Source organism: Cryptococcus neoformans, assembly GCF_000091045.1.
Source record: "Cryptococcus neoformans var. neoformans JEC21 chromosome 2 sequence".
Taxonomy (NCBI): Eukaryota; Fungi; Basidiomycota; class Tremellomycetes; order Tremellales; family Cryptococcaceae; genus Cryptococcus; species Cryptococcus deneoformans.
The window spans coordinates 589,530-613,140 of NC_006684.1; the positions used below are offsets into that span (position 1 = coordinate 589,530).

Sequence of the window (23,611 nt, forward strand, 5' to 3'; positions counted from 1 at the left end):
CTCCATACAAATCTCTTTCCTTACTACTATATATCCTTACATCCAACTCCCAGCTTAGTCGCCCATCCAGGCAGCCGATCTCGCCAACCGTACGGCCAGTCCTGCGTATTCATCTTCCGCATCGCACCAGGCCCACTAAGCGTGAGTTCTCTCTCCTTCCACTGGAGTTGGAGTCGGCGCCCGTGATGCTGCCGGTTTTAAGTGTCTTTAAGCGCAAGAGCTAACCCCATCCACTATGTCCTTGACGGCCATTCCAACGCTTCCGTTCATTTACGCGCCTGTTCGTCTAGTTTTACCAAACAACTCCACCCCACCCCACCCTGCACTTCCGACTTCGGCGCCATCCCCTTACTGTTATTCAGTCTCAACCCGCTTCCCTCCCATCAACGTCTCCTTCATCTCAAGGCTCTCATTCCTTGAAGCGTCGACTCATTGACCACCCAGCCTCAATCCTGCCATAAAGAATTCAACGCTAGTCATTTATTGGAGGTGAGTCATCTTATCTTGTTGGGTCCTTGGCGGTGTGGAAATCGAAGAAGGAGGCGGAGGAGACCATGAATTTCTGAAACTAGAAAATTTGTGGATAGGAGAGTGTGTATTGGGACGATTGGCGAATTTTGGAGGTTGGATATACGGATGGGACCGGCGAACTCGCATGTCTTATTCTCGCAGCAACGCGGTGCTAATACCCAAAATGACGTTCCAGCTACAACTGCTATAATCCAAACAACTTCGCTATAGTCACTCGATTCATCCGTTATCACATATAACTTACTTCGGATAAAATGGGAGAACAGCCTGAAATTGATCTTGACTCAGTCATCGACCGACTGTTAGAAGGTGGGGTATCTTAGCCCACCAAAACGTTTTTGAAGCTGACAATATTATCGGGAACTCAGTGCGAGGGAACAGACCAGGCAAGGCAGTGCAGTTGGCAGAATACGAAATCAAATACCTTTGCACCAAAGCCCGTGAAATCTTCATCAGTCAGCCGATCCTCCTTGAACTCGAAGCTCCTATCAAAATCTGTGGTATGTTTGAAATATTAAGACAGGGTTGGAAATAGGCTCATAATTATTAACCAAAAGGTGACATCCATGGACAATATTACGACTTGTTGCGTCTCTTTGAGTACGGTGGTTTCCCCCCCGAAGCCAATTATCTCTTCCTCGGTGACTATGTCGACCGAGGCAAGCAATCCCTTGAAACTATCTGCCTGCTGTTGGCGTATAAAATCAAGTACCCTGAAAACTTTTTCATCTTGAGAGGAAACCATGAATGCGCGAGTATCAATAGGATCTATGGATTCTATGATGAATGTACGTAGCTCTGATGATTGATGCCCCTTTTTGCACAGCTAATCTTGAGCAGGCAAGCGTCGCTACAACATCAAGCTTTGGAAGACTTTTACCGACTGCTTCAACTGTCTCCCCATCGCTGCTATCATCGACGAGAAAATCTTCACAATGCACGGAGGTTTGAGTCCTGACTTGCAAAGTATGGAGCAGATCAGGAGAGTTATGCGACCAACAGATGTTCCAGACACCGGTCAGTTCGATATTGGGCAAGGATATGTGTCTGGCGCTAACTTTCTTTTAGGTCTTCTTTGTGACCTGCTTTGGTCTGATCCGGACAAGGACATCACTGGATGGAGCGAGAATGATCGAGGAGTCTCGTTCACTTTTGGTCCGGACGTTGTTTCTCGGTTCTTGCAAAAGCACGATATGGACTTGATTTGTCGAGCGCATCAAGTGAGTCTTCTCCATTGCAAAAAATTTTGGGGGTGTACTAAATAAGCATCAGGTTGTTGAAGACGGCTACGAATTCTTCGCCAAGCGACAGCTTGTCACTCTATTCTCTGCCCCTAATTATTGTGGCGAATTTGATAATGCTGGCGCGATGATGAGCGTAGACGACACCTTACTTTGTTCCTTCCAAGTGAGCTTGTTTATTGCTGTGATTTTAATGGTTTGTTGACGCTTTGTAGATTCTGAAACCTGCCGAAAAGAAGCCGAAATACGGTGGATACGGCGGAAGCGCACGGCGTTAGTGATCTTCGTTCCCCTCGTCATCTTTCTTGAGTTCGTTTGTTTTTCCCAAACAACAGCTACTGTGTACAATTATTCAACAAAGCCCCTGGGCATCCAATTTCTAGAGCCCAGCACCCAAAGCCACCTTTTCATTTCGTTTCTAGCGTCATCTATTCTTCGTTTTCCTCTGCATTGGACGGCGCTTGTTTCGTTTGCAAAAGATGGTTGGATGAGATGTATGGAGAATTCATGCTGATGTACGTTGGGAAATCTTACCTTCTTGACCCATATCACGACTTCATTACTTTGGCCAATATCTAATTCTTATCCCGGATGACCCTCAACATTCATCAAAAAATTCCAACCTGACACTTAACAGCGGTTACTCCTCCACGTAAAGGCAAGTCGAACAAAAGAAAGGCGTGATAATAAAGTAAAATGGTGAAAGAAGAGTGCTAGTAATGGTTGACAGGAAGTTTCGCTGTATGATGATTCGAATGGGTAATGATGTTGATAAGCAAATGAATAGTCAAGGTATATATAGCTATCCCCGTCCTTCTCGTTATTGCGTTTTATACGAATGGTTTCGTTATCTCGTTTTCTGAATCTTCTGTTTCGAAATACCACTGTCAGCAGCAGCAACGACGACAAGAAGCAGACTACCGCTTTACTTCATTTTTTCTAAATACTATAATATTATAAGATGAAAGAAAGCAGCAATAATAAGGATCATCCCTAAAAAGCATCATTCTGACAAGCAATGATAATCATAAGCAAATACTGATGAAATAGTGGAAAGAGCTGAAGCTTTAGTACAGATATGTATTTCAGCAATTATGCAGTGCTTGCCGTCAACAACACCAAACTTCCATCATGACACGAGCTCCTACTACTTGCATATATCTATCCCTTTTCCCGAATCCTACTTAAAATATAAAACATTATTATATTTATAACTAACCCATCCGTTATTTGTTTATGGTGATCATCGCGGCTCGGTGGCTGGCTTCATTCTTGTCTGTCTTTGACTTATCATTGTCCTTTGTATTTCAAATCGGAGTTTAAATCATGTATAAGGAGGAGGGAAAAAGACGTTGGTTAAAGAGGGTCGGTAAGTACCTTAGGCAGTATGCGTGGTAGTAGTGATGATGTTGCTGTTCTAGTATGTCCGCCTCATCACCACATATATAATACTACCTATAAAAGGGCTAGATATACTACCAACGCTTCGTTCTTACTGCTTCTCTCTCATCATCTTATCCATTTCTTCCCAACTCACGTGAATTTTTCCCATCACAAACATCACAACGACAGAAACCACAGGCGCACAAGATCTATCCTTCATCCATCACCCCAAGGCCAAATAAGAGACCAACCCAACCACTACTAGCAGCAGCGCATAGCATCACAGAACACATCTTTATTGCATCCGTCTCAAAGAAGTCCGGCATATAGAAATGCGTACTTTTGGATTCGTTGAACCCACTGTGCCCTCGGTTCCTCGCCCTATCCCGAACGACCTCCCTTGGCCTCTTTTTAACAAGAACGTCTAAGGCAGTTGTATAGTCCCAGCTATATGGTTGTCGCCTCCGAAGCAAGTGTGGTAGCATCGGCTACTTCAGTCTCAAGCCCAGGATTATGAATGCATATACCCTACATGATGACCCTAATCATACACTGTCAGTCATACCACCACCATAAGCACCGCCAAGTACCTAATAATGACGCCTAAAATGGAGTTTATAATAGATCAGACCGCCTTATCATCATTTTCGTCACGTCCTTGAACCGCATATTTCTCTTCCTCCTTTTCTTCTTCCTTATGCTTATTCTCGGACAATTTTCCGCGCTTATCACCTTTCCCGATCGTGCCCATTCCTTTGAGCGCGATCAGAGCAATAACCAGGGCGGTAAAACTCATTGCGGCCGCAAGCCAGAACGCGGCGTGTAAACCTGTCAACTGAGCTTCAGTCTCATCTTTCCCTGCCCTAAGAGCCTTTTGATTCTCAACGTTGGAAATGACAGACGTCACTGCCAAACCGAAGGATCCACCGAGTTGAATAAGTGTTTGGAAAAGTGCCCCGGCAACGGACTGTTCGTCTGGAAGCGCAAGTGCTGCGACAAAGATGAGGCTTGTAGCCATAAGGCTTTACGATGGTTTTAGCTAAATCTTTTCATTGCAAAGAATGGGTAGGCGTACAAATCAGCACCCATGACAGATAGCCACATGGCGTTAAATGGTAATCTCCAGTAAAGCGTGTCTTTTTGAGACAAAGCCATCAACAGATTAGCTATTCTTTTTGCATGTTAGTTCATGCTGTTCCAGGTTTATAACTGGTACTCACCCTGTTGCCAAAAGTCCAGTGCAAACCAGATACTGCGTCTTAACTTTGCTGACTAGGAATGCAACGAGAACATTACAGAGGATACCCGAAACTGATGTGGGCAAAAAACGAAGCATAGCACCAACAGCACCGGTTCCTTGTACTTGCTGGTAAAACAATGTAGTGTGATAGAACAAGGACTAAAAAGTCTGGTCAGCTAGCGTCTTCAAACACTTTTCTCCATCTCGATTGCAGATACACACTGTGAATCCCATCCAAGCGACGAAACCAATAAAATAGACTGATGCGAGCCTCCCCTTAGCTCGGGTCCATAGTTGAAGACGCATGAGAGGAGGACGGGTGGTGTTATTAATGATATACCTTTCCCAAAAGAAGAATGCCACCACGAGAAAGAAGCCGATGATTAAAAGTGCAAGTACATCTGTCAACGATCAGTCAGTCCATAATTTGCCACATATATGTTCGTTACGCACAGCTGGTCTTCCACCCATTCGGTGCATTTTCACCGTCGCTGACGGCGAAAAGCAAGAATATTAAACCCACAGTCACCAAAACGGCGCCTATCCAGTCAACACGGCGATCGCTCGAATGAGAGCCATCATTGGGAATCAGAAAGAATGCACAGATGGAAACCGCAAAAGCCAGGCCGGCTACACAGTAGAGAGCGCCGCGCCACGTATTCTTGACATAAGATGTGAAGAGACCTCCGAGAATTAAACCGAGAGCGCCACCAACAGGGGCACCAGCAGAGAAAGAAGCAAACGCCGTAGATCGCGCTCGACCTGTGAATGTGTGTGCGATGATACCAACCGCGCTTGGAGTGCTGTAGAGAATTAGCTCAAAAAATTGTGGCAAGCTGTGTGTCATGGCACTAACCTCATGGAGGCCCCGCACCCCGCTAAAGCTCTAGTGATGACCAGGGCCGCTCCATTCTTCATGAAACCTCCGACTAGCGTCCAGATAGAATACCAAACCACTCCTACCAGGAAGACTTTTTTCCTTCCATGAATGTCCGCTAACCTTCCACTCAATAAGAGAAAACATCCGTTGGTCAAGGTATAAGCGGAAGTTATCCACTGCAGGTCGGACTCAGACATGCCGAGATCTGTCTGGATGGTGGGAAGGGCTATATTGAGGGTTTGTTGACCAGCGGAAGACATACACATTGTGAATGTAAGAATAGCGGAGATAGCTATTAGATGGGGGGTGGATAGCCGAGCTGGACCGGAGTGTTCTATTGTTGCTGTCTTGGACGGCAAACCCTGAAGAGTTTGGAGAGCGGGCTCTTCTTGGATACCTCTCTCTTGCCTTGATTCGTTCGAAGCACAAGAGTTGATGTTTGTTCCCAGAGTAGATGTCTTTTCCAAATTTACCTCTCCAGACGTCGTTGCTGATTGTGACTCATACAGAGTCGTAGACGAAGGATCTGGCGGCAAAGAAACCTGCCTGGAAGTGGTCGCAAGCCCCTCGGCCCTTGGGGCCAAAGCCTCAATTGAGAATTGACCTTGAAAGGGGGGTATTATACCGGACATTGGCGCATAGACTGCCAGTATAGAGTTATGGAATGCGTGGGGAAAGGAAAGACTGAGCTGATGCTTCGCAAGAGGTCACTTGAGTTTATTAGATAAGAAAATTAGAGGCCGATCCGGTAAAAGGCCGCAGTGTATTGTTATTAAAAACTATTCATTACAGCAGTTACCGAGCCTTACTTATTTATTACCGGCGCGGCGTGGTGGCGAGTGGTTATGAGACTGATTCTAGAAACATTTATTGTGAGGCTGATAACCGATTCTCGCGTCCACAATCACTCGACGTTCGACTTCTTGATACACCCACGCAGTACGAGTATGATAGTCTTGTTCTCTCTGCTGCTCTTCCGTGCACATCCTTTGTGAACTTGACTAGCAATGGCCCCACCCGCAAAGCCTGCTTCAACGCCAAAGCGCAAACCATTCACTCCCAAGCCTCCCCGACCAGCAGAGGAACGCTTGCCTAAACTCTATCGTGCCTTGACGGACCAAGTGGATGATGGGTATTTTGAAAACGCCATCAAAACCTGTAAGAAGAGTGAGTTTTTCCCAAGAGTTGGTCTGCGAAGCTTGATGCTAATGATTTTTTCTCTCAGTTTTGACCCTTGACGCCTCAAGCCGAACTGCTTTCCAGACCCTTTTGTTCCTGCACCTTCAAACCGATGATTACACCTCCGCGCTCTCGCTTCTCGACCATCCGTCTCATGAAGAATCACTTGGTTTTGAAAGAGCATATTGCTTATACAGACTCCATAGAGAGAAAGAGGCACTGGAAGTCTTGAAGGGGTTGAGTGAGAAGGGCCGTAAGATAGACCATCTAGAGGCGCAAATCGTGAGTAACCTGATAAGATCCATCGAATTAGCGTTTTTGACCTACGATGTAGTTATATCGTCTAGGCGAGTACAGCCAGGCGCAAGAAATTTACGAGGGAATGCTTGCCGACTGCGATGTTGTGAGTGTCATGAGTGTCATTGATTTGTAGGCTAACTCGACAAAAGTCATCCCCAGAACATGCTGATATTGTCACCAACCTATCCGCTACCACAGCGCACCTCGACTTCGACACTCACGGATACCATTCCCACCTCTCCACTACGGTCTCCTCTACATCCCAAACCCCGATGAACACTGCAGACCTTGAGAACATTGTGCCTTCTTTGCCTACTGGCTGGTCATCGGGTGGTCTGGCAGCTACAGTGGAAAAGAAAACGGCAACAGTCAAGGCGCCGGAAGAGAAGAATGAAAGAAGCAGGCCCAGGCATAAGTTACCTAAGGGGGCTGTTGCTGGAAAGGAATTCACAGAAGATGTACGTCTGTCTTTTATTGAGGCCAGTTCGCTGATTGTATTGGTTTTCCAACCCTTCTGCGCCACTTCCACCTCCCTACTGCTGAAATTCAACTATCTTCGGCGACTCATGCGCCAACAGCCCGAAAGGTGGATCCCTCTTCGCCAGAGATTGTCATACATTACTGCTCAGAGCAAAAAGAAGGGCGCCAAGGAGAGTATGGGTACGGGCTTCACGCAGGGAAGTACTGGCGGCCACTCTGGAGGCAGTGGCGGCGGCGGAAAGAACAAGAAAGGTAAAAGGAAATAATGACTGTGGCCCTGCCATGTAGCATGTAGGAGTGCAATGAAACTTGGCAAAACTAGCGCCGGTTCTTCCATCAAACCGAATTCCGTCATCCGAGCCATAAATAAAAAAGAAGGGGGAAGAATTACACCTATTAGCTTCAACCCTATAAACCTCCTTTCCCATGAGCCCATAGCTGACAAATGACGGTTAGCTAGCAACTGGTTCACCAAATTTTGTGTACTACTGCACGCGCGTATGGCGACTGATTTCTGTGCACAAGATCCATCAGTTTACCGCCATCAAATTTGGCTTCCACCACATACGTCATCAGCACTCCCACTTCGAGTTCCACTGGCAGTGAGGAAGGTGGAATCAGCACGGATACAGTTTGCCATCCACACCGCCGTCGCTCTTCCTACCAGCTGGCCAACCACCCTCGCATTGACTTCCTCACCGTTTAAGCTGGAAATTAAAGACGCGATTCTTGGTCCCAAGAACCGTGCGCGATAGACTTGATTTCAGGACCTGACCCATCACCCATCCTTTGGAACCCGTGTGAGTTTTCAGTCCAGTCAGCCAGCAGGACGCTATAAAACCCTGTCCACTTCCATCTATCTCCTCCCTCCTCCCCATCATCCACTTCTTCACCTTTATTCTCTTTTTCCTGACCTTTTTCCTCACCCACCAAAGTGCACATTCATTATCTCATTACGCTCGTTTTATAGCTCCAGCTGCTCTTTTAGACACTTTATCTCAACTGCATTTAACAGCTTCCTACCTGCCATCGCCCGAAAATCCGCCATCCAATAACCTGGCAATGTCTCATTCACCAAGTGCTTCTCCTCGTCTTAGACCATTTGCCATTCCTATTAGGAAGCCTGAAGAGACTAGCAATCTGTGAGTACAGTCTAAAGGATCACCTCTTCGGCGTGCTACAGATGGAAAATTCTGAAACTTGTGCAGCCAAGCGTTGCCCATTGATGACAGGAACGATGACACCGGGTGTGTCAAGGTATGTACTTCCTGCATGCAGGGTCCATACTTAGGAACCGATTTGGCCTTTCTACAGACAAGACCCCAGGAGGAATCCTGTCATGCTCCAATACCTCCTGAGCCCTGTTCACCTGACCTGTCCAAGCTCAAAGTCACCGATGACGAAGAAATTTCCCCCACCCGAGTGCAGGTAAGTATGCTACTACTTGACAGTTCAGTTCCTGACTAGCTCCATCAGAACTTGTGGTCTACTCCAAGCAAGAAGAAGGAAGGTGAGGTCATCCAGCTGCAATTGCCAAGCTCTACTAATCGGATTCATAGAATGGACTTATCAAACCCCTCGCCGTTTTTCCCTCGCCAGCACGCCCTCTACTACACCGGGGTTGACCAGTACACCCTTTACCTCCCGGTCTTCTTTCACCGCCGATTCGAATAACACGCCTCATACTCCCTACACCCCAGGGTTTGTCGGATATCGGCGACACTCTGATAGTAGTGATGAGCTCAGTTGTCTTTCAGGAAAAGTCAGCACCTCCGCAGGGCATTCAATTGAGACCTTGGGAAGATATCTGCTCGTGAGCATCATGTCACCTGAGATTGATTGGTTGATATGACTCACCTTTCCATCCAGATTACTCAGGTGCCGAATGAGGTTAGCGAATTTGAATTTCGGGACATGATTCAGGCAAGTCTATCTTTATTCTAGATAGAGAAGAGGCTTATCCATTGGGTAGAGTATGGCAGACTTCAAAGCCCTCATCGTAAAGCATCTAAAAAGTAAAGGTTGCGTGAGTTCACAAGCTGTGTCGTCCATTTCATCATCTGACTTCCCGTCTGCGCAGATCATCATCGTTTTCTACGACCTTAGACAGAACCTCAAGGTTTACGAACGGCTTCAGGAAGGTCCGGTCACCATCGGGGTAGCACATCCTATGGTCCAGCTTCAATGTATGCCAGTCTCCAGAGATGTGGTCGAGACTGTAAGTTAGAGTGAATAATAAGAAAGCTAAGGTTAATTAAATGTAGGTCACTGGTCATGGAGGAGCGTGGGATCAAGTTTGGAAGACTTCTGAGTCAACCATCAAGATTGAGATCAAGGGCGGGCATCCTGTAACTACAGAAGTCATGGAGGTGCGTATATCTATCCGATGTCAAGCCTGTGCTTCGATTCACAAATCTCAGAACGTTATGCAATCGATAGGAGACGTTCGCCAGATTGACCCCATTGGTTATGACGGGCGAGAGTTCGCTGTCGATTTTTACGATACTCGTGATGCGGCACAGTCTATCACGGACCTTAATGGCCGCACTGCTGGACAGGCCCTGCTATGTGTTGATTACCATGATCATAGAGATAAAGAATATCTTTATTCCCGACCTTCAAATAACCGAGCATTCTCCTTGGGGTCTGCGGCCTACATTCCTGGTTGTCTGAGCGCGTCCCGGCTAGAGTCGACTTCATCGGATGCCTTCAACCTGACTCGTATCGCAGACGGCAATTCAGACTTGCGCACGCCCTCCAACATGGCCCTCAATACACTCAGAACAGATGACTTCTTTTCTTCTCATCCCTCTTCTTTGACACCGTCGAAGCAAAGTGTTGCAGCTCCAGATTTCGCCTGTAGCACGTCTCCCTCCTGGTCTCTTGACAAATCGTTTTTCGATTATGAAACCCCTCCTCGCATCTTGTCCCTATCAAGAAGGCTTTCCGAGGCTGGTACTGTACAAGGTCTTGTTAACCGCGCGGATATGGCGGCAAGAGCAAGGCAGAAGCAAGGCTTAGGTGGCCATTGGGACGCTAACGATCGTAAAGCTATTCCGGAGCAAAATAGAGTATTCCCCGAGAGGATTATGGCCGGTGAAGTAATTACTTTAGGCCTAAGTCAACAGTTACTGACGAATTTTCATCAAGGTCTGGACAGTCGCACCACAGTAATGGTAAAAGATGTCCCCGTGAGTCCCAATAGACCCTGCTTTGATAATGCTAAACCGAAACAGAACAAATTATCTCGACAAGAGCTGGTTGATATTCTTAATCGAGTTGTTCCGGGCGAATTCGACTTTGTATACCTGCGCTTTGACTTCAAGAATTGTTGCAATGTAAGTCCAGAGCCGTATGTCGAAATATGCTTCACATGTGGCTAAGTGTACTGCAGGTGGGGTATGCGTTCGTCAATTTTTGCTCTGTCCAGTCACTTTTGCGTTTCATTCAAGCGCGGGTAGGGAAAAAATGGAACTTGTTTTCCAGTGAGAAGGTCCTCCAAGTGCGTCGCAGTTTCTTGCTCGTTGCCTCTACTTACTTGTCCTGAAAGGTATCGTACGCGGACATACAGTAATAATTGACGCGTTCACGTATAATAAGTAAGCTGACAAGATTTCTGATCACAGGGGGAAATTGGCCCTTATCAATAAGTTTAGGTGGGTATTGCTGATTTTGCCTGAACTACTATCTACTCCTCGTGGTGTGGATATAGGCTCTGACGGGGCATTTTACAGAAATTCTGCCGTAATGGGTGTCATTGAGCCTTGGCGCCCTCAAATATTCTATTCCAGTGGAACATTGAAGGGTCAACCGGTAGGCAATCCGTTGATCTACTCGCATCTTCACCTCACTGACAGTTACTATCAGGAACCTTTTCCCGATGTAGGGTGAAAATATGACTTACCGATGATACGTCAGCTAATTATAATCGCGTAGTCCGATAATCTGGCTGTGAGAGAACGATCTGGGCTTTCGCAAACTTCCATCTTCTCGAGTGCGTTCTAAAAGATCGCCTCAATGGAGTCCTGCTCGGTTGCTAACCCTTGAGGATTTCAGCCCAGCCTTCGTCTCTCTTCCACTCACAACACCGCCCTTACGATTATACATCTGCCTCGTTCGACCACAGCTTCTAATCAATCATTGCAGCACTCTTTGGCACTCCTAACTGGGTCACTCTTGATCCTTGGGTGACTTGTTGTGCCTCTTTGGTGCACGCTAGTTTGCAGGTCTTTCTCACCTTCTTTCCATCTTTAATGAGGTCTTTTTTCTTTGAAATCGATGTTTATTCACCTTATTTTGCAACTATCCTTTTTCAGCATCACAACTGTGAAACTTCCCGTTCAGCATCCATATCTTCGGACATAACCCACTCATTTCACATCCAAGAGGCATGACGAGTATATTTGTCGTTTCACTATTACTTCGCACTCAGTCATCAAGTGAACCTTTCATGCCTATTATTCATAAAATCAAAAGCCTTTATGCGTAGAGCATCCTTTATGCCATATTTCACGTGCAATCGAGTAGTTACGCATCCAGTTCTCATGCAATTTCTCTTTAGTATTGCGATTCACCTGTAACGCGATTGACGACGTCTGCACTTACTGGACCAAGCAAAGCGGAGGAATGATCAATGCATAATGTAAGTGTAAGTATTGATGATTGTTTGTACGATGCAATATTGTCTATGCTCTACTGCGACCTCCTCCTCCAACTTGTTTGTTACGATCATTGGTCCAGATGGCGGCGTCTGACGATGTAATGGAGCGCATCCAGCTCGTTACTGTGGAAGATTCAAGTTTAACACAATCTGTCGAATCGTCAGCTCTGAATGTCTCAATTAAAGGAGTGGCAAAAAGGACTCACAACACTCTCAACCCTAAATCGTCACAAACTTCCTTCCAGTCTGCCCTTCCCTCACCAGTATCTACCCTCCTCCATACTTCTGTTATGATCCTTGTCGCTGTGTCAATATCGAAACAGCATTGACTCTTGAAGCCTTCGAACAGCGTCAGGACCCATTGACGAGAAGAGCCATCAGCGCATGAGGCAGCTATTATTGCCGGCCAAGTCAAGCTAACAAAATCTGTTAATTGACTTGTGACTAACAAATTTAGGAATCCACTCACTCAATAGACATGCCGAGGGCGGCAGTCGACCAAGAGCAATGTTGCAAAACTTGTTGTGCGGCGCTCTGGACACGAGGGTCACTGCGTGTGTATTTGAAGACTCGCCTCAAAAGCAGAATCTGACGGTTTATGTCAGCGCGCGGCCTTTTCAGCGTTGAAAGATCACCGACCTTCATCGCATGCGCATAAGCTCGATTCCCTACTTGGACCCTTTCATGTTCCAAGGTGCTAAGCTGTAAGCTCTCAATCCACGTGTCAACATCCTTATTCAACTGCCTTGCTTCCTTAATAAGACTGTCTTCTGCGAAGGAGCTTGCGTCGTTAAGGCTGGAAGTGGACGACGGAGTGGGAATAAGAGCAAACTGAGGAAAAGGGTTATTGGCAGAAGAGGTCGAACTGGCTGATTCTGTGATTTTGATGTTGCTCTTATCGAGACGGTTGATCAAACGAGTGAGACGAATGAAAAGAAGAACCATAACCCGGGACACTATGACGAACGTGAGTCTCCTCCATCATCCGGCCATGGAAGGTATAAACTCACTTCCAAATTGTTTCTCCACTGAATGCTCCTCGTATGTCGACCGACTAGCCTCAAGCCACCAATTCTCGCCATGTTCGCTTATGAGCGTGGGTTCTTCACCTGTCGTCAAACACCCAAACGTTTCGTAGATCGCCAAGACCTCAAGCATTAACCTTGCCGGACTGACAGTGACTCCCTCTGTAAGCGTTTTAGGTGTACTTGATTTGAGCATTTCTGCTGGTCCCCCACGGGCGCGGACCATTTCTTTTGCAAGACTAAAATTATCTTGCCAATTAGAGCCTCCAAAAAAGATGTCAATGGTGGCGAGCGCGGTGGCGGCACCCAACGCCGCATCCGTCGTACCAATGTGAGCAGCACGTCGGACCATCTCTTTCCCTGTATCTCGGAGAGTAGATGCGTATTGGAACATGGCAGCGGTTTGCTGGTTGGAAACACCGGAGCGAGCCAGAAGAAAGGCTTGATGGATGGCGCCGATACCCAAAAGGGCCACACGAAGGGCATCAGCAGACGGATTCATTCCTAAAATGGTCAGCTTCACGGATCGATTAACCCATTTGTTCGCTTACCTCGAGGTGAATCGAGAGCTAGAGGAAGATTAATGGCAAGCATGGGGTTAAGGCCGCTCGGAATGGCCATGAGAAGGGAAGCGGCGTTTGCACAGTAATGAAGAATTAAACTTCGTTCTTCTGCGGTTGGGAACCATGGTAACAGAACTTTTGTACCTTGTCAGCGTCTCTTGCCTTTTGTAAATCTTGGGATAGCGTGATTAAACACACAGTTGGGAGTTGACAATATGGGCGCACCACCTTGCTGCACGCCCCATTCTTGCTTGCCTGCTTCTGATCCGAAACTGACTTGTCCTTGCGTACTTAACTGCTGCTGTTGCCGATATTGTTGCTGTTGCTGTTGCTGCTGTTGTTGTTGTTGAGCCATTCCCATCTCCATTAAACTCATCCCTCCACCCATCGCACTTCCAACGAGTCCACCTGACATAGGAGCCATATTGAGAGCTGACGCATCGTACGCGTCGGTCCCATCACCATACCCGAAATTGCCATTGGGAATTGGGGGATAGCACAGCACCGACGGACTTCCGGGCCTGCTTTTTCTGTACCGATCGTTTTCACTCTCACTATCTTCCCCGCTACTCCTTCCTTTACCTCTATTTGAGCCTCCAGGTGCATCAGTCCCCGATGCAGGGTTACTCCCTCCAGTACCGTCGGGATAAACACATTCTCGCTTGGCAATAGTACACCTTTTGCATACTGGACGAGCCTCATCGCATTTGATTCGACGCGATCGGCAGCAGAGACACCCAGTCCGGGTACGAGTGTACTTCTTTCGTCGTTTTTGCCCTGAGCGACCTGTTGGCTTAGGATTAGTGCCTTCGGTGGTGTCTGAGGCACCAGCCGCAGCAGCAGCGGGAGGAGGAGGAGCAAGAGGAACTGAGCCAGGAGGTGTATTTGCCGCTGAAGAATTTGCCGAGGCGATTTGTCCCTGAAGATCTTGGTCTGGGGAGGACACGTCGTCCCAATGCGCCCTGGCGGTCGTGTGGCGATTCAAAATGTTTGATGAAGTTTGATACGGGTGTAGTCTATGTTGTTGGCGAGATGTCTGGACACGGTGATGAGCCTGAGAATGTTGAAGGGATGGAGGAAGGGCTTGTAATGAGCTTTCCTGAGGGTTACTACTCGGAGGAAGGTCCGAAGCAAGATAATACCGATGATACCCTGTGCGTAAATCTGGCTGGAACTGATCAGGGGGCTGGACGGGGTCGGATGCGAGTAGGTTAGCATATGGAAAGCGGGGATCGGGAGGCGGCTGGGCGTTCACGGTAGCACTCCCACTTGCCAAACTGCTACCTTCCGCTGCGCCAAGACTGTGGAAAGTCGAATGAAGATCACAGGCGGTGTGGAAATAAAATTGTGGCATTATTGATAATTTTGAATGGAGTTTTGGTTCAATGCACATGGTCAGCAAATTCCCAACTTTTATCGCATATTTCCTGAAAGAAACGAAAGGCGAGAATTGGCAGCCTGACGATGAAGCAGCTCGCCTGGGTTGACAAAATAACTTGAGCAAATCCAACCCTTTCAACGAGGAGTTCTCTCGTTGAAGAGCATTGGCATTCAAGTGTGAACCCCTGGGGCTGGGTCTTCGTTCCTCAGGCAGAAGAAACAAGACATTCGTGGTGTCTGAGTTACGGATACTGGCCTCCCTTCTGTACTGGGAGACCCCGCTGCTGGCAAACCTTTCGGGGAAGCACTTTGTCCCGCTTATTACGCCTTTCTTGGATGAAACCAATATACGCGACGTTCCCATCCAGAAACGTTCCATGCACAAAGGATGCCCCAACTCCCAGATACGATAATAAAATAACCGAAAACAGACACTCACCTTGCGCTCGGGCCTCCTTTTTTACCTCCGTTATCTCGTTTCACATTATCACTCCCATCCGTGGTGGCTTCTTGCCAACCTTCATCATTTGCATCTGATGCAGAAGCAGACTGTGATGCGCTGCCGTTCGGAGCGGTGGCAGGGGGCGTCTGCAGACTAGCGAAGCCGTAGTCAAAGTCTGCCATCGTAGGTAGTGGGGGAGTAATTCGAATCGCCAAGTATACTCCCGGGCCAGAATGAGGGAAGTTGGTCTATAACTGGACGATTGAGAGTCGCAATGGATGCCGAAGGGTGAGCAGCGGTCGATACCCCAGCTGCTAAAGAAAGCCGGGACGCTTTATGGGTTATATAGCCAAGGAACCGTATGGGAATGTGGTTGGGCAATAGACAGTAACAATGCCCAAGAATTTTGTCTGCTTTGTGAACGTCCAGGACAGTCACAATAGTGGGATACTTCGGAGGGCGGTGAAGGAAGTTGTCGACGAGTGTCCGGCGCCTCCTGGTGATGTTCGCTTGTGTGGAATGCGTATGTAGAGGAGGTCGGAGGTTACACCTTATAGGTTGGAGGGGCGGGGGCGTGAGAGGCGTGCAGCGGTGTGGTTGTGGTGGCGGTTGCTGATGAAAAGCCGACGCTGATATCTGACGACTGGTCGGTCAAATAATTTAAATTCCTGCTGATGGTGACGATGGCCCGTAGCTGCGCTTGTTCCTCGAGAATGCCGAGTGGCGGCTAAAAAATGGGCTCGGCGCTGCAAAAACTGTTGGCTCAACTGTGGACTGTGAATAATGCATGCATGGCCACACACTCCCTCTTTTTTCTGCTGTGCTCATCTGAGCCCTCACTCCATCCCCATCTCAGTCCTTGGCTGGATTAAATCTCCGTATTTTCCGCATTTCTTTATCCCTGACTCGACCTTTTTCTGCCCAGAAAAAAAAATGGATAATCATCCCCACCAAACAGGCGGACCTGGGCGCTGCTGCTTGTCGACTGCATAAATAAACAAAAGTGGAGGAGGCTGGTGGAAATTTACGGCTCAAGAGCGGCGTTAAATATGTGGATCTGGCATTTGATTACAGATTCTTTTTAGCTGCGCAGGCGCAACAAAATTTCGCGTACAGCAGGAAACAATTGGTGGGTTAGTAGTAAAATCGGAACAGAACCAAGTTACATCATCATCGATCAGCCAGCAGCCAGGCCAGTTATCAGTCCTTTTTTTATCTTTTATTTTAATGTCTTCCATTGTTTCTGTTATAATACACGCATTCTTGCTCAAGTACTCATTAAGTGGCAATATACAGAGGACAGCGATTTCAACTATAAGCGCTACCTGAGGAATCTTAGTTGGATCTGCATGTCGTGATCGGTGTCAAGAAGGAAGGCATATCTTCGCTGATACCCCTCCTCCTGGATAATGTGGTGTTGTAAAATATTGATATTTACTCTGATTTCTCAGCTTTCATCACCTTTCTCAAATCTTTCATATGCCCGACTTCAGCTTGAGCGCTAGTATGTGTGAATCAGTCGGCAGGGCTTCCCACGATGCGAATGTTACTTACATGAAACCCAATGTTGCAAGGCCCATTAAACCTCCAACACCTATCAGCTCAGCCCATTCTTTCCAACCCCTCTCCCATCTACCAGACGCCGCCAAGAGACCGAGGACGACCCTGACCAGACAAGCCCAACTCATGATCTTTACGCTCGGCAACAGACTCAACCATCTTAAATTGGGCTTCCGAAGTAAGAAACACCGCTTAGCGTGACAAAGAGCGTACACGATACGAATGACCATGGCGGCACATGATGCTAAGACGAGACATTCTTCTGTGTTGGGTGTAAGGAGTTGGTAGGAACCACCGTTTGTAGATATGTAGTGCGGCGGCAGATGGGTTAGCACAAACAAAGTGCCGGCAAACACTCCCGAACTAGCTACCATCCATCGTACTTGTCGCTTGACTTCTCCCGGGTCGGCACTGGCGGTGTGGAAAGCTTCGGCAACACCATTGAGGCTTAGACATGGAATATACAGCTTCAAATATAGACTGAGGATTGATGAAGCAGACGTGTCACGGTATTGACGAGGAAGTAGGAGAGATGAGATGGCTGGGAACAAAGGAGGAACGAAAGCTTGAATGATAGTAGAAAGGTACAGAGAAAGGCGGATGGTAAAGGTGAACAATGGAAGGGTGGCCGCAGATGAGAGAGAGTTGGAATAATACAGAAGAAGAGACTCTTCGAATGGTTGAAAAACGATACGAGCAATCAAAGAACCTGGGAACGAATTATAAGTTATAATGAATAGTGAAAGCGCAGTAGAAAAATCGTACCATAGTTCATAGCGACAGCATAGCCTCCTTGATCATCAAGCGGACTTATACGCGCAACAGCGAGTCTGTCGGCTTCAGTCAAAACATGTTTGATGAGACTCTGTCCGGTGTTTGCAACAGCTAGGGATAGCGTATCTGCGTCAAATCTGGGTTGCCTATAGATTGACTTAGTATGGATACTGAAGCATTCGCAGTATCTGACGCACCCCGCTACTTTCTGCGCCGATACGAGGCTCTTCACATTCCAGTCAAATTCCTTGATATACAATACCGCTAACCAAATAGCTCCGGCCACCTGGCCCAAGGCAAAGCTGATCAAAGCTCTTCCCTCTCCTAGACCTACTAGGCTGGTTACCGTGACGATCGCTTTTACAATAGCCATTCCTCCTTCGGCCTGAACTCTGACGTTGATCTTGGGCGGTGACGACCGATGAACTTGAATATAGCATGGCTCTATTGAGAGCTCTATAAGAGCCGAGGCCACATAGAGAATCAATGACAGATGGAATCCTTGCTGCGATGTGGTGCTTTGAGAGGATGACCACAGATACAGTCCAGTAATGAGGGGCGCTACGACCATGCCCAGTTGAAGAGGAGCTATTGACAAGGCATGAATCTGCGCCTGACTTTTCGGCTCAACCTCGACATCACTTTTTCGCAAAAGAGCATTGCGAATACCTTCTCGTGACAAAAATAGGATGCTGGAGCATACAAGGTCAAATTGGATGGCAGCAGTACCGAACACGGAGGGCGAGGCCAAGCGCAAAAGGGACTGATTGAGGGTGAAGGTGAGGATTCGGGAAAGCAGTTGGAGGAGGACGAGCGATCTGGCTGTCAGCAAAGGATTTGATGCTGGAAGGGTTGAAGGAGGAGTGGTCATTGAGCAATTGCCTTGGCTATATAAGCATAGCTGGGTGGTTTAGAAAGTTTGTTGCTACGTGGACATTGACGTGGACAGACGAGACAAGAAGTCGTGATGAAGCGACGAGGACCACACAAAAGTAACCGATGGCATTCGGCAACAAACAACGGCTGTTAGCCGCTCTTCGTTACATTATTACGGCGATCTCATGTTATTCTTTTGATTACTTTTGTAATCTTTCATCCATTTCTAAGACCGATGCCTCGCCGCAAAGTAGCAATGCCGCATCACCCACCGGCACAATCCTCGCTATCGCCTTTAGAAACCCGCTGGGGGCTTCTAACCTATACATTGTACGAGCATCATTGATATCAGTCTGACAAAGCCTAAAGTCATTGTCGTTGATGTTTCTCAGGTCTCGAGTCCCGGCCCGAAAACTACCGCTTCTGGTCGCTTATGCCTTGACGATAGTCAAACTGGCAGATCACGGCTGGATAAGTCGCGAGGCATTGGGAAAAGGAGGAGGAAGTATTGTCGGCGCGCTCAGCATGGGTAAGGACCATTTGTACAGCTCGTGGCTACTTGCTAATGTACTTATATCTAGTTAGTGGCCTCTTGTTATCTTACAGATTCTCATCGGCGATTGGAAAATGGGATGAGGGTAAGCAAGTATGGTCTGGAGTGCGGACAACAATTCGTGACGGTATAAGGATGGTTAGTTTTGCCGTCTTTTATGTTCTGAGGGAATCACTAAAAATAATCTTACAGCTGTCTACACTCCCTGGTGGAAAGGTCAAACAGGTATCTTTAGATGGCTATGAAGAGTCACCTGACCAAGAAGGAAAGAGCAAACAGAAGCTTGTCAGCCAAAGGATAGATGAGCTTTCTGGCCTTTTGGTCAGTTTTGCCTTCGCCCTGCAGTGGGTTCGGTTCGCTTGTCTATAAAACGCTCATCTGACTTGAAACTTGGCAGGCATAACCTTCAAGGCACTAGACCATTACCCCAAGCGCCTTTGTGCGACCTCCTTCCCAGCGGCTATCTTTCCTCTCTGAAGAGGACTGAGGCTCGGGTACGATTTGCTGAAGATCATGCCGGCCCATCTGGCTCCCAGTCTAATCCCCCGGAATCTGGTCCTAGCAAGACTTCCCCGACCGATCAAGAGGAATCAGACCAAAGTCGGGAACTGGGGAGCCTGGCATTCGGTGCGGAAGAAGCCATCGCTAAGCTGTCTGAAGCAGTGACGGCGATGGATCCTGTAGATACCAGTAGAAATGAAGAGCTTCAACAGCAGCTTAACCAACTAAATCTTCCCGACGGCTCGGTTGACCTTCCATCAGAGCTTTCGGACGACAAGTCCTTCACGTTCACTACCCTTGAACCCTCGAAACCTCAAAAATCCAACCTACACTCTCCCAACCCGCCAAACCTCGCCTTAGCTATTCTAAAACTTATCGAACTTTACGTGGAGGGAATGAGAGAGATACCTGAAGATGAGGGTGGCTGGGATTTAGCAAGGCGGGAACGAGGATTCAATCTGGTGAAGGCTTTGAGTGAGCATCTGGGAAAGGCCGAGAGACTATCGTCTAGTGAGTACATCTTCTTCTTCATCAAATCGGTGTTGATCCCAAGTCATAGACCCTCCTCCGTTACCTCTTACTCTCCACCTCTCTCATTTGCTTGTGATCTACCTTGCAGCAGTTCCATGTTCCCTTCTTTGTGTTGTGGACGGCTGGCTCTTGGTATTTATCACCTTGATTGCTGGCTGGTGTCTACTAGGTTTGGAAGCACTTATAGGAGAAGTAAGCGGTGTGTTTGGCTCGTCAGGTAAGTCAAGTTTCATTGCGACGTGGTATTGACCACGTTGGAGTAGAAAATCACCATCCCCTCCCAATTTTCACCGAGCAGATTCTGAGCGAATCGTTGGACATTTCGCCATCCTTCTTACGATACTACAAGGCCAGAATTATCGCTAGAGTGGGCAGGAATACTAAAGAGGCTGTTGAATTGGACAGGAGAGGAAGGAAAGGTGCGGAAGATTGGACGCCATCCTTCAAGTAGCCAGTTCTTTTTGTTCATAAGCTGTGTAAGGTTGTAAAGTATGTCTATGATTATATTATATTATATTATACAGTAAATTCGTGGTCGGTATCCTTCTGCATCTATATATAAATATTCACTTTACTGTTGACTATTCAATTTGTTTCTTATCTATACACAGTTATACTTAATATCGACAATGTGCTGTACAGAGAGGTGCTTCTCCCAGTTTTGCTTGACTCAACTCTAAAGCATTGTTCACAATCACACACCAGCATCCTTCCCACTCTCCTTGATTCTCTTCCTAGCGGCCTCGTGTTCTTCGTCGGGAGTTCCTGGCGTCTTGTAGAAAATTAAAAACTGGAGTAACAATATAGCTGTCCAAGCAATTTGGAAATAGAAGGATCGGCGGCCAGCCTTGTTCCAGTCAGCAACACCGTCGCCTTCGAAAGAAGCCTGAACTGCGAGTGTAATAGCACCCGCGATTTGAGACTGGAGATATTGTTTATCAGCCTGGTTTATGACACAAATAAAACTGATAGAAACTCACGATCACTTGGGTCCAAGCACCTGCAACACCAGCCATTTCTGGAGGACAGTAGGAGATGAGATTGATACTATTAAAAGATGGTCAATTTATATATTCCCGCATTCTGTGCTTTTCTGCTTACGCTGAGGCAAAGAAAGTCATAACCGCTCCTGCGCTGCCGAGCACAAATGCAGGGAAACAATACCTCCAGTAATCTGTACCATGTCCTCCGTTAGAGAACACTTGCAGAATCTCGGCGATAATCACCACTACCATTTGTTTAGGAGATGACTTTTCCTTTGAAACTCTAATACTCACGAGCTCCACCGATGGGAAGCGTGATTCGCGGCTTTGTGATGATTTGGGGGATGACCTGCGCTGAAGCGCCAATTATCAATGCAGTAACTCCCTGGGGTACCATTGCCGCCGCGACTTTGACTGACATAATGGGGTTCAGCAATCGGTTTCGAAAAAATTATGAGTCATAAAACTCACTTGGGGTCCAGCCAAATACTTCTTGGAAGTAAGTAGAGTACAGAAGCTGAGAAGTCGCCCAGAACGGAACTTTCAGGCAAAATGTCAGAGAGGTTCCGCGGTCTGTAGGAAGGCCACGTACAAGGGATACCTATCGCCAAGCTGGAGATCACAATATTGGTGATCTTCCAGACTGAACTGGGTAATACGGCGCTCTTGGCTGGAATCTTAGATTCTGCGATTGCTCATGATCAGCAAAACTTCCCATTTAAGAGATGCCGAGTATAGCGAGGGATTTACGCACCCCAGAAAAAGAAGCCGATTGCAAGAGGGAAACTCAGGATGAATGGAGCAATGAATGAGGCGGAACCCCAGCCATCAATTGGGCCTTGAGTCAAGGCAAGAATAAAGCAGATAAGAGAGGTCATCATAAGTCCGACACCCATAAAGTCAAGCCTCTTCCAACGAGGCATATTAGGGTCAGGGCTGTACGTTGACCCTGTGAAAGGCAAAACCAAGACGCAAATGATAGTGAAGACAATACCTTCGCAATCATCTTAGCAATTCTCCTGGAAATATCGGGATTGAAAACATACAGATGATGGCAATGACCCTAAAGAACCATTTGTAACTAGCTAACATACACACACCTGCTAGAACCCTGCATTGGGTGAGCACCTCTTCTTGCCAATCATTTGATACTTACAATCCGAGTACATTTCCAATAGCACCTGCTAATCCTAAAAGGGCTAATTTGGCTTGTTGCTCAGCAGGTTCAGGGAAGAGATGGACCGTGAGGTGACTATGCCATTAATGTCAGTCCCAGCCGTTAAAGGTCGCCACATATGCTCACTAGCCTGAAGGGATTGCTTTTGTAGAAGTGAGCATCAGTCTAGTTATCCTGGGGAAATAACTCACTCATGGCACCGGCAATACCTCCAAGGCCACGTAAAATCAAAAACCCATACCTAAAAAAATGTTCAGTACATTGCCTCGCATAAGGTTATGACAAAGCATGGACCCACTTATTAGAAGTCACAAAAGAGGTGACTAAACTCAATATTCCTAGCATAATAAAACCTCCCTCGAACACTATTTGGGCTGGGAACAAATCTGCCAGTCGCCCGGCAAAGAGCAAAAGAGCAGCAAAACACAGGGAATAAGATGTGACGATCCAAACGATTTGAGAGTAGTCGAGTTTGATGTCAGTTGAAATTTGGGCAACCGCTACGGCCACTCCAGAAACACTGATTGAATAGGACGAGCTCATGTCAGTGCTGACATATTCATCTGATATTAGAACTCACTTGCAGATGTCGACAAACGTTGCTATGGAGAAGATAAGCACTAAGAAGTTCTTCCTAGCCTGGCTCAGGTTGGCAAGCGTGTTCTCGGAGTGATGATGGCTCGCATTTTGGTGTAACTGATTGTGTTCAGATTCAGCTTTCTCTAGCTTGCTAGCGTCGATAGGATGAATGTCAGCCAAGGTTGAATCGTCAGACATAATGTTACGCGATTGGGGTGTATGTGGGAACGTTGAAAGACACTACATACATGGGCTTTTATATCCTTCCTTCCTGTTTGTAATGTTGCTTTCTTCAGCGCTTTTAAGGCTGTGGTGGATTTCTGCGATATGATGTTATCCTCATATTCCCATCTGACAATGCCCGAGTGCTTCGCGGATTGCCGAGATCGGTGAACCGCCGTATGGTCGAGATCGGGGATCTCCATCTCCACGCTCGATAAGCGTCTCGGCATGCAGCGTTGCAGTTTGCAGTGACCATTGTAGTGTGCAATCTCCGCAACAGAATTGATGTGAGTACGGCTCAGAGCCATCGCCGAAACATTCCATCAACGAGGCCGAATCCCGATCCTTTGAACGGAGTTTGATCTGCAAGTCCGCGGTTAGCCTGATCTTTCTTGCCGCCTGCCCGAACCCTTGTTGATCATGGATGGCCATTGGCCGCGCTTCCCTCACCGGGCAGCCGGCCTTCAATATGCACAAGAAGCTTGCGAAAAAAAGGAATGTCACTGCCCATTTCGGACGCTGACCATAATTTGTATGGTGCTCCCACTCTA

General features: G+C 47.3%; 8 protein-coding genes across 11 annotated transcripts; 4 read left to right on the forward strand and 4 right to left on the reverse strand.

Moving 5' to 3' along the window:
• Nucleotide 1: 1 nt before the first annotated feature.
• CNB02030 (protein phosphatase type 1, putative) lies at nt 2–2,616 on the forward strand (the record flags this gene model as incomplete). 3 transcript variants are annotated; one of them, XM_024656500.1, is made up of 8 exons in its annotated part: nt 786–840; nt 900–1,031; nt 1,089–1,319; nt 1,372–1,548; nt 1,600–1,751; nt 1,804–1,938; nt 1,988–2,045; nt 2,410–2,456. In XM_024656500.1, 8 exons carry the CDS (start codon nt 786–788, stop codon nt 2,454–2,456), a joined length of 987 nt encoding a protein of 328 aa, XP_024512253.1. The 3 variants fall into 2 exon arrangements, with proteins under 3 accessions (XP_024512253.1, XP_569133.1, XP_024512252.1); XM_024656499.1 differs by lacking the exon at nt 2,410–2,456 and having other exon boundaries at nt 1,988–2,050.
• A 621-nt stretch (nt 2,617–3,237) lies between these two features.
• CNB02040 (efflux protein, putative) lies at nt 3,238–6,010 on the reverse strand. The gene is made up of 7 exons (XM_024656501.1): nt 5,252–6,010; nt 4,849–5,198; nt 4,618–4,796; nt 4,376–4,554; nt 4,231–4,326; nt 3,746–4,177; nt 3,238–3,696 (listed from the first exon to the last, which is right to left on the reverse strand). The coding sequence occupies exons 1-6, from the start codon at nt 5,905–5,907 to the stop codon at nt 3,781–3,783; spliced, it is 1,857 nt and encodes a 618-aa protein (XP_024512254.1). The 5' UTR covers nt 5,908–6,010; the 3' UTR covers nt 3,238–3,696; nt 3,746–3,780.
• A 208-nt stretch (nt 6,011–6,218) lies between these two features.
• CNB02050 (expressed protein) lies at nt 6,219–7,675 on the forward strand. The gene is made up of 5 exons (XM_569135.2): nt 6,219–6,442; nt 6,501–6,736; nt 6,789–6,857; nt 6,904–7,212; nt 7,333–7,675. Exons 1-5 carry the CDS (start codon nt 6,283–6,285, stop codon nt 7,498–7,500), a joined length of 942 nt encoding a protein of 313 aa, XP_569135.1. The 5' UTR covers nt 6,219–6,282; the 3' UTR covers nt 7,501–7,675.
• Nucleotides 7,676–7,682: 7 nt separating this feature from the next.
• CNB02060 (expressed protein) lies at nt 7,683–11,911 on the forward strand. Its single transcript, XM_024656502.1, has 20 exons — nt 7,683–8,034; nt 8,205–8,376; nt 8,443–8,491; nt 8,549–8,662; nt 8,711–8,744; nt 8,794–9,047; nt 9,104–9,157; nt 9,207–9,260; nt 9,315–9,452; nt 9,499–9,603; nt 9,655–10,330; nt 10,385–10,425; nt 10,471–10,572; nt 10,629–10,736; nt 10,785–10,804; nt 10,861–10,890; nt 10,969–11,047; nt 11,102–11,116; nt 11,171–11,228; nt 11,291–11,911. The coding sequence occupies exons 2-20, from the start codon at nt 8,297–8,299 to the stop codon at nt 11,365–11,367; spliced, it is 2,088 nt and encodes a 695-aa protein (XP_024512255.1). The 5' UTR covers nt 7,683–8,034; nt 8,205–8,296; the 3' UTR covers nt 11,368–11,911.
• Nucleotides 11,855–16,069, reverse strand: CNB02070 (hypothetical protein). Its single transcript, XM_569010.2, has 8 exons — nt 15,302–16,069; nt 13,681–14,783; nt 13,471–13,617; nt 12,905–13,423; nt 12,534–12,850; nt 12,364–12,482; nt 12,101–12,310; nt 11,855–12,044 (listed from the first exon to the last, which is right to left on the reverse strand). The coding sequence occupies exons 1-8, from the start codon at nt 15,484–15,486 to the stop codon at nt 12,035–12,037; spliced, it is 2,610 nt and encodes an 869-aa protein (XP_569010.1). The 5' UTR covers nt 15,487–16,069; the 3' UTR covers nt 11,855–12,034.
• Nucleotides 16,070–16,504: 435 nt separating this feature from the next.
• On the reverse strand, nt 16,505–18,604 carry CNB02080 (oligosaccharide transporter, putative). Its single transcript, XM_569009.2, has 4 exons — nt 17,836–18,604; nt 17,630–17,784; nt 16,859–17,573; nt 16,505–16,805 (listed from the first exon to the last, which is right to left on the reverse strand). The coding sequence occupies exons 1-4, from the start codon at nt 18,507–18,509 to the stop codon at nt 16,739–16,741; spliced, it is 1,611 nt and encodes a 536-aa protein (XP_569009.1). The 5' UTR covers nt 18,510–18,604; the 3' UTR covers nt 16,505–16,738.
• Nucleotides 18,605–18,728: 124 nt separating this feature from the next.
• On the forward strand, nt 18,729–20,596 carry CNB02090 (expressed protein). The gene is made up of 7 exons (XM_569137.2): nt 18,729–18,844; nt 18,907–19,043; nt 19,096–19,205; nt 19,260–19,411; nt 19,465–20,078; nt 20,128–20,316; nt 20,363–20,596. The coding sequence occupies exons 1-7, from the start codon at nt 18,750–18,752 to the stop codon at nt 20,548–20,550; spliced, it is 1,485 nt and encodes a 494-aa protein (XP_569137.1). The 5' UTR covers nt 18,729–18,749; the 3' UTR covers nt 20,551–20,596.
• Nucleotides 20,563–23,333, reverse strand: CNB02100 (expressed protein). Of its 2 annotated transcripts, XM_569139.2 has the most exons (14): nt 23,087–23,333; nt 22,840–22,989; nt 22,558–22,779; nt 22,451–22,500; nt 22,386–22,401; nt 22,239–22,334; nt 22,129–22,193; nt 21,837–22,076; nt 21,675–21,767; nt 21,554–21,622; nt 21,377–21,496; nt 21,201–21,327; nt 21,080–21,146; nt 20,563–21,021 (listed from the first exon to the last, which is right to left on the reverse strand). In XM_569139.2, the coding sequence occupies exons 3-14, from the start codon at nt 22,602–22,604 to the stop codon at nt 20,794–20,796; spliced, it is 1,218 nt and encodes a 405-aa protein (XP_569139.1). In that variant the 5' UTR covers nt 22,605–22,779; nt 22,840–22,989; nt 23,087–23,333; the 3' UTR covers nt 20,563–20,793. The 2 variants fall into 2 exon arrangements, with proteins under 2 accessions (XP_569139.1, XP_569138.1); XM_569138.1 differs by lacking the exon at nt 23,087–23,333 and having other exon boundaries at nt 22,840–23,045.
• Nucleotides 23,334–23,611: the final 278 nt, after the last annotated feature.

Bases quoted from the DNA above. Each gene is read 5' to 3' on its own strand.
- CNB02040 (XM_024656501.1), bottom strand. From the start codon at position 5,907: ATGTCCGGTATAATACCCCCCTTTCAAGGTCAATTCTCAATTGAGGCT. The intron at 5,199-5,251 runs GTTAGTGCCATG...AATTCTCTACAG, and splicing joins GGGTGCGGGGCCTCCATGAG to CACTCCAAGCGCGGTTGGTA. The intron at 4,797-4,848 runs GTGCGTAACGAA...GATCGTTGACAG, and splicing joins GAATGGGTGGAAGACCAGCT to ATGTACTTGCACTTTTAATC.
- CNB02050 (XM_569135.2), top strand. From the start codon at position 6,283: ATGGCCCCACCCGCAAAGCCTGCTTCAACGCCAAAGCGCAAACCATTC. The intron at 6,443-6,500 runs GTGAGTTTTTCC...TTTTTCTCTCAG, and splicing joins CATCAAAACCTGTAAGAAGA to TTTTGACCCTTGACGCCTCA. The intron at 7,213-7,332 runs GTACGTCTGTCT...ATGCGCCAACAG, and splicing joins GAAAGGAATTCACAGAAGAT to CCCGAAAGGTGGATCCCTCT.
- CNB02060 (XM_024656502.1), top strand. From the start codon at position 8,297: ATGTCTCATTCACCAAGTGCTTCTCCTCGTCTTAGACCATTTGCCATT. The intron at 9,604-9,654 runs GTGCGTATATCT...CACAAATCTCAG, and splicing joins TAACTACAGAAGTCATGGAG to AACGTTATGCAATCGATAGG. The intron at 10,573-10,628 runs GTAAGTCCAGAG...AGTGTACTGCAG, and splicing joins ACTTCAAGAATTGTTGCAAT to GTGGGGTATGCGTTCGTCAA.
- CNB02070 (XM_569010.2), bottom strand. From the start codon at position 15,486: ATGGCAGACTTTGACTACGGCTTCGCTAGTCTGCAGACGCCCCCTGCC. The intron at 13,424-13,470 runs GTAAGCGAACAA...TGACCATTTTAG, and splicing joins AGCTCTCGATTCACCTCGAG to GAATGAATCCGTCTGCTGAT. The intron at 12,851-12,904 runs GTGAGTTTATAC...CGTTCGTCATAG, and splicing joins AGTGGAGAAACAATTTGGAA to TGTCCCGGGTTATGGTTCTT.
- CNB02080 (XM_569009.2), bottom strand. From the start codon at position 18,509: ATGACCACTCCTCCTTCAACCCTTCCAGCATCAAATCCTTTGCTGACA. The intron at 17,574-17,629 runs GTACGATTTTTC...ATTCGTTCCCAG, and splicing joins TGCTGTCGCTATGAACTATG to GTTCTTTGATTGCTCGTATC. The intron at 16,806-16,858 runs GTAAGTAACATT...CACACATACTAG, and splicing joins CTTGCAACATTGGGTTTCAT to CGCTCAAGCTGAAGTCGGGC.
- CNB02090 (XM_569137.2), top strand. From the start codon at position 18,750: ATGCCTCGCCGCAAAGTAGCAATGCCGCATCACCCACCGGCACAATCC. The intron at 19,206-19,259 runs GTTAGTTTTGCC...ATAATCTTACAG, and splicing joins TTCGTGACGGTATAAGGATG to CTGTCTACACTCCCTGGTGG. The intron at 19,412-19,464 runs GTGGGTTCGGTT...GAAACTTGGCAG, and splicing joins AGTTTTGCCTTCGCCCTGCA to GCATAACCTTCAAGGCACTA.
- CNB02100 (XM_569138.1), bottom strand. From the start codon at position 23,036: ATGTCTGACGATTCAACCTTGGCTGACATTCATCCTATCGACGCTAGC. The intron at 22,501-22,557 runs GTGGGTCCATGC...ACATTTTTTTAG, and splicing joins TCTTTTGTGACTTCTAATAA to GTATGGGTTTTTGATTTTAC. The intron at 21,497-21,553 runs GTGAGTTTTATG...CCATTATGTCAG, and splicing joins AGTATTTGGCTGGACCCCAA to TCAAAGTCGCGGCGGCAATG.